General features: G+C 41.3%; 1 protein-coding gene across 1 annotated transcript in view; it reads right to left on the bottom strand.

The window, feature by feature from the left end:
* Nucleotides 1–8,558: 8,558 nt before the first annotated feature.
* The window catches only part of CPXM2 (carboxypeptidase X, M14 family member 2), a 63,359-nt gene continuing 55,222 nt past the window's right edge, over nucleotides 8,559–16,695 (bottom strand). Inside the window, exons 12-14 of the mRNA XM_008491750.2 lie at nucleotides 16,363–16,502; nucleotides 15,767–15,866; nucleotides 8,559–8,922 (exon numbers count right to left, since the gene is read on the bottom strand). Coding sequence (XP_008489972.2) covers nucleotides 8,669–8,922; nucleotides 15,767–15,866; nucleotides 16,363–16,502 — 494 coding nt within the window. The 3' untranslated portion in view covers nucleotides 8,559–8,668. The remainder of the gene's footprint in view (nucleotides 8,923–15,766; nucleotides 15,867–16,362; nucleotides 16,503–16,695) is intronic.

Below are 16,695 nucleotides of genomic sequence, written 5' to 3' on the forward strand. Positions count from 1 at the left end.
AAGCAGGGTTTGCCTGAAGGGATGAAAAACAGGGACATAATTTTCTTGCTCCCAATTCTTTTCTCCCCGGCTTCCTCTCCTCCTGGGATGTTTCCCACAAACACACTGCCAGCAAGTTTCTTTCTGCCTTCCTTATGTTATTTTATTCTCCTTTAACACTTCTTCTCTCCCAGTCACCTCCACCCTCCCAAAGGATTGCTCAGTTTTGGAGAGAGGGCTGAGGTCCCCATCAGTCCCTACTTCTCCTCACTGTGACACCAATCCCTTGGGACTGGCATCATCCTCTTTTTTCCTTCCTTTTGCCAGCAGAAAAACATTACAAAACCTTTTTGCACCCAAGCAGGGTGATTTTCAGCAGTAACTTAGCCCAGGGGTCTGTCTCTAAGAGGTCAATGCTTAACTCTGAAACTTGGTGCAGACACCTTGGGGAGGGAAGAAAGGGCAAAGGCAAAGGGGCAGGGTGAGTGCCATGGGTAGGATGATCACTTAAATACAAAAAATATCCTTCTAAGCTAAATATTAGTGTTAAACACACAAATTCTATAAGAAAAGCAGCCTTAGGCAGCAACAAGTGAGAAGAAAAACATCTTCAGCAGTTCAGTGTCCTCAAAATTCCTATTCTGGCTCACCCAAAGTCATGAGTTGAGTTGTAAATCAATGACATTAACAGAAAATTGTCATTTAGGGCATTGAGATCTGGCTGTGGCTTCTCCAGATGCTTGTAAACTTCTGATTTTTGGCTTTCTTTTACAAGTCTGAAAGCTAGAAATTTACTTCTTTTTTTTTTTTAAAAAAAATGCAAAACTGAGACCCTTCCAGGGAGATGTGCAGTATAAATAAAAGCATTGGCAGCATCTTACCTGAGCTCTCATTTTTATCTGTTACTTGTTTACAGCAGCAGCCACAATGTGCTGGACCTTTTACAGACATCCAAGTGGGAATGGGTCTCAACTTTTGATGTGGAAACCCCATAATTTTGTCACAGTCAGATAAAAATTAACTCTTGGTGAGCCACAACCACTGCCTTTGAACTACTGAGGAGGAGTTTTTAACAACTGCACTGACAGAAGGGGCTGAGGAATTTTATCTGGGTGTCAGTGGGTTTGGTAGGGCTTCAGCAGATGAGAATTGGGTTTTGCTTCCTCTGTACAAGCTACTTAAAACCTGACTCTTTTCAGAAACACGACCAAGCTCCTAAATATCTCATGCTTTTCAGATACAGAAGTCAGAGAAGACTTTGGAGTTTTATAGTGTTTTCTTTTTTAAAAAGATTAGAAGGATGCTAAAGCCCCTGTTTTACATCTTGAGTTTTTAGGCTGCAGCTCCATCACTGAAACGAGCTGGAAGAGGGATAATCAGGCAAGCTGAGAAATACTACAGCCTCCTACACTCTGCTCTGATTGTTCCTCTAACCAGGGTGTACTCAGAGGTTGGTTTCCCTAATGTCAAACAATTGGCAGCTCTGCAGTGTTGATGCTCCCCAGGGGCTGCCTGTCCCCCTAATTGCTTTTATCTGCTGAAAGGAAACAGATGAAGTGTACACAGCAAGCCCACACAAACACCTCCCCCCCCCACTATTGTTGTGGGGCACAGAGGAGGACTTATAATTTATTATTTTCTCATCCTTATTTGTTTCTTCCTCCACCACGCTCTGAGTTTGTTTTTCCCCTCAAAAGAAAACAGGAGAAAAAAGGAAAAGAGGAGGAAAAGGAAAAGAGGAGGAAAAGGAAAAGAGGAGGAAAAGGAAAAGAGGAGGAAAAGGAAAAGAGGAGGAAAAGGAAAAGAGGAGGAAAAGGAAAAGAGGAGGAAAAGGAAAAGAGGAGGAAAAGGAAAAGAGGAGGAAAAGGAAAAGAGGAGGAAAAGGAAAAGAGGAGGAAAAGGAAAAGAGGAGGAAAAAGAAAAGAGGAGGAAAAAGAAAAGAGGAGGAAAAAGGGAAGGGAAGGGAAGGGAAGGGAAGGGAAGGGAAGGGAAGGGAAGGGAAGGGAAGGGAAGGGAAGGGAAGGGAAGGGAAGGGAAGGGAAGGGAAGGGAAGGGAAGGAAGGGAAGGGAAGGGAAGGGAAGGGAAAAGAAAAAAAAAAAAAAAAGAAAGAAAAAATCCAGACATTTATTTGTTAATTTTAAATGGGGACTGAATAATTTCAGCATCCTCAGAGGTTCATGATACTGCTCTAAAACCTCTCCACAAACTCAACACCTCTCCAGATTCTCCCCTGTGGGACAGTGCTGATTCAGGGCCCTGCCTGCATCTGTCAAGGAATTAATAATAAATTTAAAGAAAGTGATAACCTGAGAAGTGCTCTCTGGAGCTGCTAAGTGCTTGAAAAATGATAGATTGCTTCAGAAGCCAAGGTGGAAATTCATCAGTTAATATGTATGAAGGCTTTCATTAGCAAGAAGCTGGGTATATAGCACTGCATTTACTCCAACTCGGGTATGTTCTGTCCTTAAACTGATTGTTGATCCCCTTCTTAGGTCAAAAGTGGCACAAAGTGAGCAAAAAAACCCTACTGTGAAGTTTCAGTAAAACCTGGAGAACAACTGGTGAACAAAGTTCTAACACTCAAGCAACATATATTGAAATTATAACAGAAAGCATTAGTAAAACCATTTAGAATTAAATTGAGGAGGAAGATTTAACAGCTTACATTTTGTTTCTTGGGGAGCTGCTGATGTCTTGATCCTTCAGTGCAACCACAGGGGCTTGAAATCTTTACAGAAACCACTAAGAATGGCTCTAGATGCCAAATAAAGGGATATAAACTTTGCATTTAGGCAGATACACAGGAGCAGAGTTTGTTTTCCTATTCAGTCCTTGTCAGATTTTATTCTTAATTTATTGGGTCTGTTTGGGAGAGCCTGGGTCAGCCTTGGAGCCACCACTGGTGGTCAGGGAGCTGGGTCCCAGCTGGGGAGTTACAGAACTATCTAGAGAATCCACAGGAATATGAATTTAACACCTTTTACATTAAAAATAAAAATAAAACCCCCAAATAAACAAACAAACCCCACAGCAACCCAAAGCCATGGAATCAGATCCAAATCCTTGTGGTAAGAAACAGATCTCAAATGTAAATTCCTCCCCCCCCCCCCAAGTCTATTCAAGGGAGATTATGCTGCCATTGATCCTTGTTAACCCAGGTATTGGATTTCTGCCACCTCTAAACCACAAAGACTCATTCCATTTTTCATATTTTCACCTGCTGACAATAAGGCTGGCTGAATTATTTTAGAGCCTGGAATAGGAGCTTACCTGAAAGCCCTTTGGGATGCTCCTGGGATAGCAGAGAGTTAATAAGAATGGTTCTGCTGGTAGGTATTGAAGTCTAGAAAGCAGCTGCTGCAAATTAAGTGGAGTTAATGGCTAGAATAATTAGAATATCAGGTGGCTGATATTACTTTATATAACACCAGGTGGGAATCCTTATTGTGATCTCTAAACATCAGAATTTCAGGATTCACAGCACAGCTTTGGAATAGAAAAACATTCAGAAGAAAAGAGAAAAACTTCTGTGCATGATTGTCATTTGGTACTGCTATTCATAAATATTATTTCCAATATGCAGAGGAGGAATTTCCTTGTTTATTTTGCTTTTGGGTGCTTTTTAGTTCTGTTTGGTGTTTGGGTTTGGTTTGTTTTTTCACAGAACAGCCCATTCTCTTTTTTTTTTTAATCACAAACATGGTTGGGCTTCCTCCATGTGGGCATTTCCCTACTTGGCACACTTGAAACTTCCCCCTGAGTTTCTATTTGTATTTTTCTTTAGCTCTGTATGTGCCCTGTCCCATAAACCTTTTCACAGCTTTGCAAACCACTGTGCACATCACTGCAGCTGGGAAGCACCTTCATGTTCATAGCCTAAGTTTTTTCCAGAGGCTTTCACAAATCCCATTCTTGACATGTTTTTTTACTGATAAATACATTCAGCTCAGGTAGTTAGGAATTGAAATGTTATACCAAAAACTGGGCAGTCAATCCAGCCCCTCTGAAATCCATGGAAGGCATAAAAATGTCCTTTTTTTTCTGCCTAACAACTGAGTCACAACTTGGTGACTTCACTGTTCCAGGCACTGTTTCGTGGTTTCATTGACCTTAACCTTTAGGGCTTAAAAATCATATTACAGTGTTACAGTGGAAACTCAAGCTGAATGACCTTTAAAAAAGGAAATTAAAAGCTAGTAAGCACATTAAGCTAAGGGTATAGATGTGACTTCAACTTTGGAAGTTAAGGAACTCCCATCATAAAGGCCAAAAGCTTCTGCAAGTGAATCACTGCCAGCTAAAAATATTCACACCCATTTATTAAGAACTGGAAAGGACTGAGAAAACTTCTTGTTGCTACAAGAGCAGAAAGAAGCCCAGGTAAAAAAAAGGGACTAAAATTACCCATGAAATCAGCTGTAAAAATCATTGACCCCCTCTCCCTGTATGCAACTGCCCTGCTAGGAGGTGGTAGGGGAACACAGAGGAGTTTTTCCAGGAGTTTGCTGCAGCAGGAGGTGATGCTGCCACAGTTTATAGGATTTGTGATTGTGTATTTCCTCCCTAAGGCTTCTGATGTTATGACTGAATTCAAACAGAGACTGGCATTGAATATAAAAGGTAAAGAGAGACTTTTTTTCCTCCAGCCTTGGGCATTTTCAGACCCATGGCAGTTCTGTGATGATTTTTTATAGCTTAACTAGTGAAAGGCATTGATGTGAAAGCAGTTGTACCCTGTTTGGAGTTAACTCATCTTTGTTCCAGTGTTTCTCAAAAGGGTCAACCCCCTACCACAGCATGCCAAATAAATCTGGCTGGGTAACTCCATCACTGCCTGCCAAAATCCACACTTTGGGAAGATATCCCAAAAGCACTGAAAATAATGAGCTGAAGTTAGAGGGAAAAAAGCCCACAGCCTTACAGGGCTAAAGGAAGGGAAAGAAGTTGGTGGCAGAAGCTGAACACATCTGACAGGCTGAAAATATCCAGCCAAAAGCTGCAGTTCTTCACCAGCATGGTTAATAACTTCATTTACATTCCTTTTTTTTCAGTTTACCCACACAGAGCTCCACACCTCCTAGCAGAAGGGATACTCAGACAACTTCTAACAATCTCCTGCTGCCAGCAGATTAAATCTGAGTGAGAGACTGCAAGGATTCAGTGCACCCATCCCAATGTGTGCCAGTAAATACATTTTTTGTAGCTCCACTTTTATTGGCCTCAGCATTCCCAGGCTGCTTTACAGATAACCAGAGCTGGCTTTGGGAGATCAAGGTACTTGTAGTTACTAAGATAGATGAGAAAAGCTGAGATATGTCTTGAGAAAAATGATGATAAACATATTAAAAAATAATAAATAAATGAGTATAACACGATAGGGATAACCAAGGAGGAACCAGCCAGCTCCCTCTGTATTTTATGATTACCAGGGCTCTGCATGGGAGCAGATGACTGACAGTTGGTATTTATTATCAAGGAGAGGGGAATATGTCCTGTTTTAACCTTTCATTTGTTTAACATTTACTGTGTGGGTGAGCTTGGGCAGCTGAATTACTTGTATTGGAAGGGGTTGTACTTTTCCTTTCAGAGCAGGGGTGAATAAAGTTAAAATAGAGCTGTAATTATAAGAGCATTTTATCCATCCTTAAGTTTTATTTTCAGTGGTTTCTGCAGGGTTGCCTTTTTTACTGCAACTCTACAATAAGAAGAGATTAAACTCACAGATTTTAGACAAAATTACCTGTTCTAGAGAAGTAGGAAAGGCAGATAAATAGAAAACATTTGTCTGGATGTACTGGTTTGTGATTTGCAGCTATCTAGAGGTTAAATAGGTGTGCTGCATATTTCAAAGGGCATGAAACTTTCAACTCCTGAGTGCATAACTAGAGCAGCAAACAGGGCAGGAATCAGCTCAGCATCTTTATACTCAGAGCAGGCAGCAGCATCTTATCTCAGCACAAGATATTCCCACATCTGCAGTTCCCAGGACAATCCCTTTGAAGGGGAGTGTTTTCCAGTGTAATGGGGATGGGCAGTCAAAAAAAGAATTGCACAGACAAGTCCATTTGACAGCTATCAGGCCATTTATTCAGGAATCCCTGGATCTAAAGTGGAGTGAGGTCACCTGCATCACTCATGGCTCTGCTGTGCCCATATGAAGGGCACCAAGGCCACTGCCTTCAGCATCTGAGGTCACTGAGATCTTCAGCAATCAGAGACCATCTAAGATTAGCCAAGAGACATCAGAGAATTTCCCATCAAAGCCACTTCTTGCTCTCAAGTAAAAAAATACCCTCATCAAAACATACTTGAAATGCAGAAGGACCTCCAGGTTGTGTCACTTAAATCTCAAACTAGCTTGAAACATCATTTCAAGGTAGAAAGAACAGACCTGCCAGGGCTAAGATAGTGGTTTCCACTTGCAATCTGATTTAAAAAGTGATTTTAATTTGACTAGTAGGCTCCTTATAGACCCCTAACAAGATGGGTGGACACAGGCACTCCAGAGAGAAGCCACCTAAGAAATTCCATCAGTTCCTAAAGCAAAAAATTCATGTATGACCCTGATCGCTTGTGGTGATGATAAAGTCTACAAACACCAATGAAGGAGCCAAATTAAATTGCTAACAAATTGTCTTCACAATCAAAGATGAAATCCCAACAATCTCTGCACAAAGGATCACAACTCCTGTCAAAATACCCCTTTTCTTTGGCAAGTTTGCTGTTCCATTTGCTGTACAAAAACATGTGGCATAAAGAACATTTTAAGGGTGGTAAATAGAGTGCAATAAGGCAAATATAATTTTCAATATTAATGCAATGATTGCCTGATTTTTTTACTTCTATTAAATGATGCTGGATAATTTCACTTACAGAAAATCAGGTATTCACTCTTCTCTTTTCTTTGAGCCCTGGCTGCTGAATACACTGCAGTTTTTAATGGTATCTACAGAAAAAAAGCATGGGCTGGAGTAGTCAGAGAAATATAAGAATACAGCTATTTATTATTCAAGGGTTCATGATCATATTATTCACTCTGCAATCTTTTGCCTTTTATGTGTTTACAAGATTTGTTGACAGGAAAAAAAAGGTTTTGTCCAGATGGCAGGTGGCATTTCTACAGTCAGCTTTCTAGTTGCACTTTTTGGTTTTTTCCCCAGTTTTGAGTGATAACTTGGAGAATGCCTTTTCCAAGAATCGGATCAAATAGGCAAATAAAAAAGAAAAAACAACCACAAAGCTGTACTAGTAATTAAAATGTTTTAAACAGCACTAGATTTGGAATTGTACACTAGAGCCTTTCTACAAAGCATATTAAGAATATATTTATTTTGCCCCAGATTTTTGGCTGGCTGGAATCATCTATCTGGCCCTTCCTTTGGTGTAATTAAGGTCATAGCATTGAAGCTAATGAAGCAAAGATGATTTTCACCAGTTGATAGCTTGACCAAGTGTTTATTTAGCTCATTCTTTCCTAAATCCCATCTGCATTTTTCCTGAAGCTCAACCCTATCATCCTGCTGTATGATTTTGGTATTTAAAAAGCACAAATCCTGCTCTCAGAGGGGCCAGAAAAGCAGCAGCAGCCAGAGTGAGGAGGTGAGCAGAGCACACAAGGAAATAAACCCCTTGGACATCATGGAAAACAGTGGCACAAGGTCTGCAAGAGCATAAAAACCTTACAGAAAGAGCAAAAATCCAGAAAATAGGTGATATCAGTGGATTTGTGAACTATACACACACACACCAGTGACCAAGCCTTTCCTTTCATGTATGATAAAACTGGATGAATCCATAAGAAAAATCTTCATTTCAAGTCCTCCAAGAAGGGGTGCAGTGCCACAGTTGTCCTTTTCTTGTCCCATTTTCCTTAGGTTTAGTTCAGGAAGTGAAAACTCAGCCTTAAAAACCATTGGAGGAAAGAGTTCCTGGCACTGAACTCTGCTGTGTCCAAGACATCCTTAAATATAAAATACCAAGGTGGGTTCTTCACCTCAGCTTTCTCTCCCAAGTATCAAGTTGCTTACCAAGATGTGGGCTTTCAGGGCAAAAGGGACTGAAATTTTGACACAAATCTGAATAAGATTCAGCAGTTCTTCCTGCTCAGCTTTCCTCCTATAAGGGAATAAAATATAAAGAGCATGAAAACTTTTTTGACTTGCAAAAACCAGACCAGTTTTATCCTTCTAGAAACAATATGTTTCAGTATTGCAGTTAAGACCACACCTCTCCTATATAAGCACCTCTTTTTTTTTCTTTGATCTATTTTAAAAGAAAACATTCCTTTTTTTCCTTTTCTTCTCTTTTATCTATTTTAAAAGAAAACAGACTTACAAAGCATTAAATAACCCAACAGGCAAAAAAATCTCATTTCGTCTTGACTCAAAAAGAAACCAAAATGCTTTCTTACATTCTTCCTGCCTCTCCCCATCAAAACTGGGGGCTTTATTTTGGTTCACCTGGTATTTTACTTTTTTTTTTTTTTTTTTTCCTGATTTCTTTTCACCAAACTGCAAACAAAAAAACCCCCCAAAAACCACACAAAAACCCCTCCACTATTCAATCCAGCTCCACTGACAGAAAGGCCTCGTGCAGAGCAATATGCATGAAGAGATGGGCTAGGAAATTCTGACTATGACTACAGCTGGGCTGGTAGAAGCAGAGCTGGTGGGTGCCATGGGTCCCCCCTCATTGCTGCCTCCAGGGCCGAGCCCTCTGCCTGAGCCTCCGGATGGGCAGGGTGCTGAGGGGCTGCTTCCCAAACTTCTTCATGATCTCCTTGATTCTCGCCAGGTTGGTTTTGGAGATGGTGAAGTCACAACGGGTGGCTCCCATGTCGTAGCCCACTTCACAGCTCTTGGTAGAGGTGGTGTAGCCCTCAGCCTTCACCCCCACCACGTATTCCCCTGGGTTCAGAAGGCGCCAATAATCCCCATCAGGTCCTGGGAGGAAAAGGAGATGGTTTTCAGGATGCTGGATTGGGAGGTGGTGTGGATGGGAAGGCAGAAGTGCTGGCACACGGATTGGAGGAGAGCCCTGGGGTCCTCAGAGCTGGGGGGTGGCAATGAGGATGCCCCCATCACATCTTCCCTCCCACCATCGTCCTGCCAACCCTACAGAAAAATATCCTCCCCCCCCCAAAAAAAATAGTGTTTTCCAAATGCTACTTAATGGGTTTCAATCACATGTGAGGCTTCTGCCAGCTGAAGTCAACAAGAACCTGAGGCAAAGACCACTTTGTCCTGGTTGGTGAGTCCTGAAGGGTACAAAGCTTTCCCTGAATTAATTCTACTCAGTGAAGAGAACCTCCACATCACACTTTTGGTCCTGGCCAAACCACCTTGAGAAGTGTTTTGGTGCTATTTAGGATTCAAAGCATGTGAATGCACAGTCAACCTGGAGACCTAAGTAACTATCCCCTCCCCTAAAATCTTACCTGGAGCTTTATTGTACTCATTTTCCTACAAACTCCAGTTCCTCGTGGTACTTCACCACTCACTGAACTCTTAATGCCTGAACAGAGCTCCCATAATCAATGAAATTACTCAGGCACAAAGCAAGATGTGTTTTAATACCTCATTAAACCAGGATTTTGTTTCTTCCCTATACACAATCCCAGGTTTTCCATATGTACACAAGGATGCTTTTAGACTCTTAAAATACTATTTTAACCAACAAGTCTGCTTAGCTGTGGACTGAAGAAGGTGAAGAGTTAAAATATTTAAATATTAAATAATTATATTCCTATATTACTATTACTGAATTAATATTACTATTAATTGTATTAATAATTATATTACTATATATAATCTTATAAAAAAAATTTTTTTTTACACTCTCTTGGGAAAATCCACTGTGAAATGAAAGCATGGATTTGAATGCATAATTCTGTATCTTGGTGGTTCTTAGCACTGATGAGAACTGACAGCTTTACTATCACTGGCCTTGGGTGGCTTGCAGTGCTATGTGTCACAAAAACTAAAGCTAATTGGCATGAAAATATATTTGGGGGAAAGAGCAGGCTTACTAGTCTGTGTTTCAAGAAATAAGATTTTCTTACAAAGGTTGGTAAAAGGAAAACCAAGTGTCAACAGAACTGAAGGTCAACTAAAACTGATATTGCAGTCTCTGAACATCACCCTGAACCTGGGTACCAGGCAGGTCACTCCTTGCACCCCAGCCTGCTCAGGTTTTTCTTTCAGCTGCTTTGATCTTGCTTGAGGTGATGATCAAGGTCCAGATTTTCTATTTCTGAGGCCTCAGGAATTCTTAGGAAGGGCTCTCTGAGGAGCTCTTTCCTCAGTTCTCCCTCACTCCTGTGCCCATTGGCACCTCAACCAAAACCCAAGACATGAAGCTGCTCATTTTCCTCAATTTATCCCCAAGGACTCAGTTTTTAGCCCAGGTGATGTGACAAGGTTGACAAAAGGCATTGTCTGGGAACATGTTCCTGTATCCCTGCTCAGAGGTTGCTTAAACTCCTGGACTCCAAAGTGACCCACATTTTTTCAGACACATTTGCAACCCCACACAGCTCCAGAAACAAAAAAATATTTGGGGGAAAGAGCAGGCTAGCTCTTGAAACACAGACTTGTGTTTCAAGAAATAAGATTTTCTTGCAAAGGTTGGTAAAAGGAAAACCAAGTGTCAACAGAACTGGGGGTCAACTAAAACTGATATTGTAGTCTCTGAACATCACCCTGAACCTGGGTACCAGGCAGGTCACTCCTTGCACCCCAACCTGCTCAGGTTTTTCTTTCAGCTACTTTGATCTTGCTTGAGGTGATGATCAAGGTCCAGATTTTCTATTTCTGAGGCCTCAGGAATGTTTAGGAAGGGCTCTCTGAGGAGCTTTTTCCTCAGTTCTCCCTCACTCCTGTGCCCATTGGCACCTCAACCAAAACCCAAGACATGAAGCTGCTCATTTTCCTCAATTTATCCCCAAGGACTCAGTTTTTAGCCCAGGTGATGTGACAAGGTTGACAAAAGGCATTGTCTGGGAAGATGTCCCTGTATCCCTGCTCAGAGGTTGCTTAAACGCCTGGACTCCAAAGTGACCCACATTTTTTCAGACACATTTGCAACCCCACACAGCTCCAGAAACAAAAAAATATTTGGGGGAAAGAGCAGGCTAGCTAGTCTGTGTTCCAAGAAATAAGATTTTCTTACAAAGGTTGGTAAAAGGAAAACCAAGTGTCAGCAGAACTGGGGGTCAACTAAAACTGATATTGCAGTCTCTGAACATCACCCTGAACCTGAGTGCCAGGCAGGTCACTCCTTGCACCCCAGCCTGCTCAGGTTTTTCTTTCAGCTGCTTTGATCTTGCTTGAGGTGATGATCAAGGTCCAGATTTTCTATTTCTGAGGCCTCAGGAATTCTTAGGAAGGGCTTTCTGAGGAGCTCTTTTCTCAGTTCTCCCTCACTCCTTTGCCCATTGGCACCTCAACCAAAACCCAAGACATGAAGCTGCTCATTTTCCTCAATTTATCCCCCAGGACTCAGTTTTTAGCCCAGGTGATGTGACAAGGTTGACAAAAGGCATTGTCTGGGAAGATGTCCCTGTATCCCTGCTCAGAGGTTGCTTAAACGCCTGGACTCCAAAGTGACCCACATTTTTTCAGACACATTTGCAACCCCACATAGCCCCAGAAACAAAAATATATTTGGGGGGAAGAGCAGGCTAGCTAGTCTGTGTTCCAAGAAATAAGATTTTCTTACAAAGGTTGGTAAAAGGAAAACCAAGTGTCAGCAGAACTGGGGGTCAACTAAAACTGATATTGTAGTCTCTGAACATCACCCTGAACCTGGGTACCAGGCAGGTCACTCCTTGCACCCCAGCCTGCTCAGGTTTTTCTTTCAGCTGCTTTGATCTTGCTTGAGGTGATGATCAAGAAGGTCCAGATTTTCTATTTCTGAGGCCTCAGGAATGTTTAGGAAGGGCTCTCTGAGGAGCTTTTTCCTCAGTTCTCCCTCACTCCTGTGCCCATTGGCACCTCAACCAAAACCCAAGACATGAAGCTGCTCATTTTCCTCAATTTATCCCCAGGGACTCAGTTTTTAGCCCAGGTGATGTGACAAGGTTGACAAAAGGCATTGTCTGGGAAGATGTCCCTGTATCCCTGCTCAGAGGTTGGCTTAAACTCCTGGACTCCAAAGTGACCCACATTTTTTCAGACACATTTGCAACCCCACACAGCCCCAGAAACAAAAATATATTTGGGGGGAAGAGCAGGCTAGCTAGTCTGTGTTCCAAGAAATAAGATTTTCTTACAAAGGTTGGTAAAATGAAAATCAAGTGTCAGCAGAACTGGGGGTCAACTAAAACTGATATTGCAGTCTCTGAACATCACCCTGAACCTGGGTACCAGACAGGTCACTCCTTGCACCCCAGCCTGCTCAGGTTCTTCTTTCAGCTGCTTTGATCTTGCTTGAGGTGATGATCAAGGTCCAGATTTTCTATTTCTGAGGCCTCAGGAATGTTTAGGAAGGGCTCTCTGAGGAGCTCTTTCCTCAGTTCTCCCTCACTCCTGTGCCCATTGGCACCTCAACCAAAACCCAAGACATGAAGCTGCTCATTTTCCTCAATTTATCCCCAGGGACTCAGTTTTTAGCCCAGGTGATGTGACAAGGTTGACAAAAGGCATTGTCTGGGAAGATGTCCCTGTATCCCTGCTCAGAGGTTGGCTTAAACTCCTGGACTCCAAAGTGACCCACATTTTTTCAGACATATTTACAACCCCACACAGCCCCAGAAACAAAAAAATGTCTGGAAAATCACTGCAAAGCTGGGTATGAAACTGTTAGCAGGATGCACTTTCCCTTCTTTCCATTTGCAAGTAAGTAGACATCAGTATTTCTGTCAGCTGTCATTGATTGGAATTTAATACCACACTAAAAGGGATTTTTTTTAAAAAGCAGATTAAATGCAGTAGGCAAAAAAAATTTCAGAGCAGATGGCAAGAGAAACACGATTTAAAATAGGGATAAATTTAGTAAATAATAGGTTGGCTAAAAGAATAAGTTCCAGTGGGAGCAGGCTGGAGGCTGACTACATCTGTCTCCTCCTATTGGGTCTGGGAAAGGATTGCCATGTCTACTGAGATAAAATAACAATGCATAAAGATATGAGGGGAGTTTTATTATAAATTGAATGTGTCAGCTGACTCCATAAACACTTCAGTTAAAAGGAACACTCCTTGAGCCTGGTAGGACAGACCTCTGCTAGAGTGAAGTGTCACAGTTGCAGTTAAATGTGCCAAATTTTACTGATTAAATACCTTATAAAAATCTATCCTAATGCTCTGTTGTTGCCTACAAAAGACTGCAGGAAAGAAAGCACCCAATGCATGTGACAATTAAATCTTAACTTTACCAAACATTCAGCCAGGAATGTTAGGACACCAGAATTATGCTGAACGTATCCAAATATTAATAAAAAATTGTATGAATGTATTGTGAAATTAAATTAATTCTGTTTTATTGCAAAACATCCCAGAGAAACCTGCATCTTTCTCTGGGCTCTGGTAGAGGCTGGGATACCAAAGTGTTTCACTAGAAAGAAAAGGTCCATTTCTTCCCCCAGCTTTGCTTTGAGACTCCCAAACTGTGCAATTACAAGAAGCAAGCCACAAAATTGCCTTTGCACCCTGGGGGAAGAGGTGTCCAGGTACATTTGGTCATCCAGTTGATGAAACTCTTTCCAAAAGGTTCTCTCAGAGAGCCAGGTCCCCATCTAAGTGTAACAAAGTGGGATCACTCAGACCTAATCAATAGTTATACCTGCATCAGGAGAAAATGGAATAATTCTCCACAAAGCTCTTGCTCTCAGAATCAATTACTTCAATTAGCCCAGTAATGTTGGTAGCTTAGTGTCAGCCACCCTCTCTTCCCAGAAGATAAATTGTACAGCCAAGAGAAGGTGAAAAATAATAAAGAAAAAAATGCACCTTCCATGAACTCTGATTCTTTTTTTTTTTGTCGACAGAAGGCAAAGAAATTTTCTCAAGCAAGTAAATGTTATTAGAAGAACTCTACAGACACCTTCTGTCTGGCTCTACAAGGGAGTCAATTACATTAATAAATCAAGGAATTAGGAGATACCTGACAGCCTGGCTCACTTTAAACAAAAGCTGCATGACTGGAGAGAGTGGCTTCTTCTACAGCTTGGCTTTTTTCCATATGAAGTAACTCCGGGGTTTAAATGGATATATTTTTCATTTTAAAAGGCATAATGAAAGAGGACTGCTGACAATTTAACTTCTTTCTCTGGAGTTGTATGTGTCATTTGAGCTTTTTGGCTCCAACATCACTTCTCTAGTTTTGAAGGCTAATGAGACACAGGTTGGTATCTATATACTGCAAACCAAGAGAGCACTTTTAGGGTCCCAGCCACAAAGTGATTCCCAAGCAGAGTCTCATCAGGTCTCATTAAAAAGAAGAATTGGAAAGAATTAAATAAGCATTATTATTTTTACTCACAATTACAGATGGCCTCAAGCCACAGAGGCTCAACACTTAAGTCTGAATATAAATAGCTCTGAGACCCCTGGAACATCACAAGGTGGGTTCTGGGATCTTGGGATCTGGGCCCCCTTTCCACATGCATATCTTTAAACTGTTTAATTTTTCTTGTTTCATGTCACCTCTTGCATCTACTTGGCCATTCCCACTGTCATCTCCCAGTGGTCCCACTTTGAGATGTTTAAGACAGAATCATTATTGCCTAATTAAATATCCATCATTCAAGTTTTTGTTTTACAACAGAGACACAGCAGGACTGAAATAGAATTACTGTAAACTAAGTTAGATATTCCAAGATGCAGTACAGGCTCAGATGAGCTACTGTAGCAAATATTAAAGATTTAGAAGTCTCTTATCTGAAGCTCTACAAGATTCTATAACCTGAAATCAGTTTACATGGCAACATGTGCCATAGCCAGTGGCAAAGCAAGTGAAAGCAGCAGCCAGTGAAACACCCAGAATGCCAATGAGGACTGAAATACATGAAATTAATGTCACTAATATTGAACCAGACCCAGAGCACACATCAATAACTGCCTGATTGCTCATCATGATGCTATTTTTCCATGAAAATCCAACAGAAACCTCAGTAACCACCTGCAACCAACACTTGGAGTGCAATCACTAAGGACTCCTGCTAACATCTTGTTTGATTATTACCTTCTTCACAGAATCCTTTTGGTTGGAAATATCTCTGGGTATAAAGCAAGACTGTGCTAACAAGGCAAATAGCTCTTTGTGTGTAGTTTGTTTTTTTTTTAAATAAACATATTGAAAAGTAATTCTCAGGGCTGAAAGCCCCCCCTGCAAAGCAGTGTCTCTACTGAGCCCCATTTACAGGGCTGTGATGCTCCACAGGGGCTCTTGAGGTTGGGAAACTCTCCCTTCCTCTGGACACAGCTGTAAACAACATCTCCAACACTTCCATCAACCTATGACTGTTACCAGCCAGGGAAAAACTCTTTGACCAACAAGGCATTACCTGCAGCCCTGCTTTTCAGAGCTATAATTATCCTGGCTTAGATTTCCAGTGACTTTACATGAGAAAAGGAGCACTAAGAGTCCTTCAGACACAATCAGCATCAAACTATTGATTTGGAGCAGATAAAAGGCAATTTGCTCACTGTTTGAGAAGAGGTGGAAAGAGGAAGAAGGGCAGAGAGGAAAGCTCTAGTTCTGAAGTGAGGCTCCGTATTTATTTATTTTTATTTTATTTTGCAATAAATCTGTGGATTTGCACTGATATGCTTGGTTTGTCCTTCTTACCTGTGCGAACATCATGGTTAACACCTTCTACTGAAATGATGGCATTTGGGATTCCCTTGCCATGCACATCTTTTACTATTCCCTTGATGCCCCGATGGACCTGTTGGGAGGACAAACACACAAATAAATAAATATTGCCCAGCAATGAACAGCACAAGCATCAGAAAAAGACCACAAATAATGAATTCCACATGTGAAGTATGTGGATTCTATTCCTATCTGATGGTTCACACAATTCTGAAAAAATATCATTATTAACCCAGTATCAGCCTTCCAGGCATCATCTGCTTCTGAACCAGCTTGCAAGTTCTGCTCCTGAGGCATCAAATTCCAGAGACAGATGAAATGAGCAGATAAAAGAACAGATGTAAGGAGTTTATTTCCTTTCTAGCAAGCTCCCTAAAATTTTAAGCAGCTTCATTGGTTTGCCCTAAATGAAAACAGCCTGGCTGAAGTGATGTGTGGCATTATTGCCTGTGGGTTTGGTAGACAATCCCAATAAACTTTTGGACATGCAAGGAAAATAGAAGAAACTTTAGTCCCCCTTTCACTCTGACTGGAATAATGAAGTTATTTGGAAGGTGCTCATTCAGTACCTGTTCCATAAAAACGATGAGGGACTCACGGTTGTTTTCCCACTCTTCAGGCAGCTCACTCTCATGGGGGTATTTGTCACAGCCTACGTAGATGGAGAGCTCAAAGCAGTTGGTGTGCAGATAACTGAAGTCATTTATGCCTGTAAATAGGAGTTAAAAAAAAAGAAGAAACTGTTTTACACTGTCTTTTAATCCATTAATAAGATCTGATGGTTGTAAGCAAAGTAATAGATTTTATTTTTTAAAAATGGGTCTTTTTTTTTCTAGCTGGTTTAGTCTGTAGGGCAGAGCAAAAGCTTTTTAGAAATGCCATGTATCCTGTAAGAAAGCATC

The sequence above is a fragment of the Calypte anna genome, chromosome 6 (genome assembly GCF_003957555.1).
Source record: "Calypte anna isolate BGI_N300 chromosome 6, bCalAnn1_v1.p, whole genome shotgun sequence".
Classification (NCBI taxonomy): domain Eukaryota; kingdom Metazoa; phylum Chordata; class Aves; order Apodiformes; family Trochilidae; genus Calypte; species Calypte anna.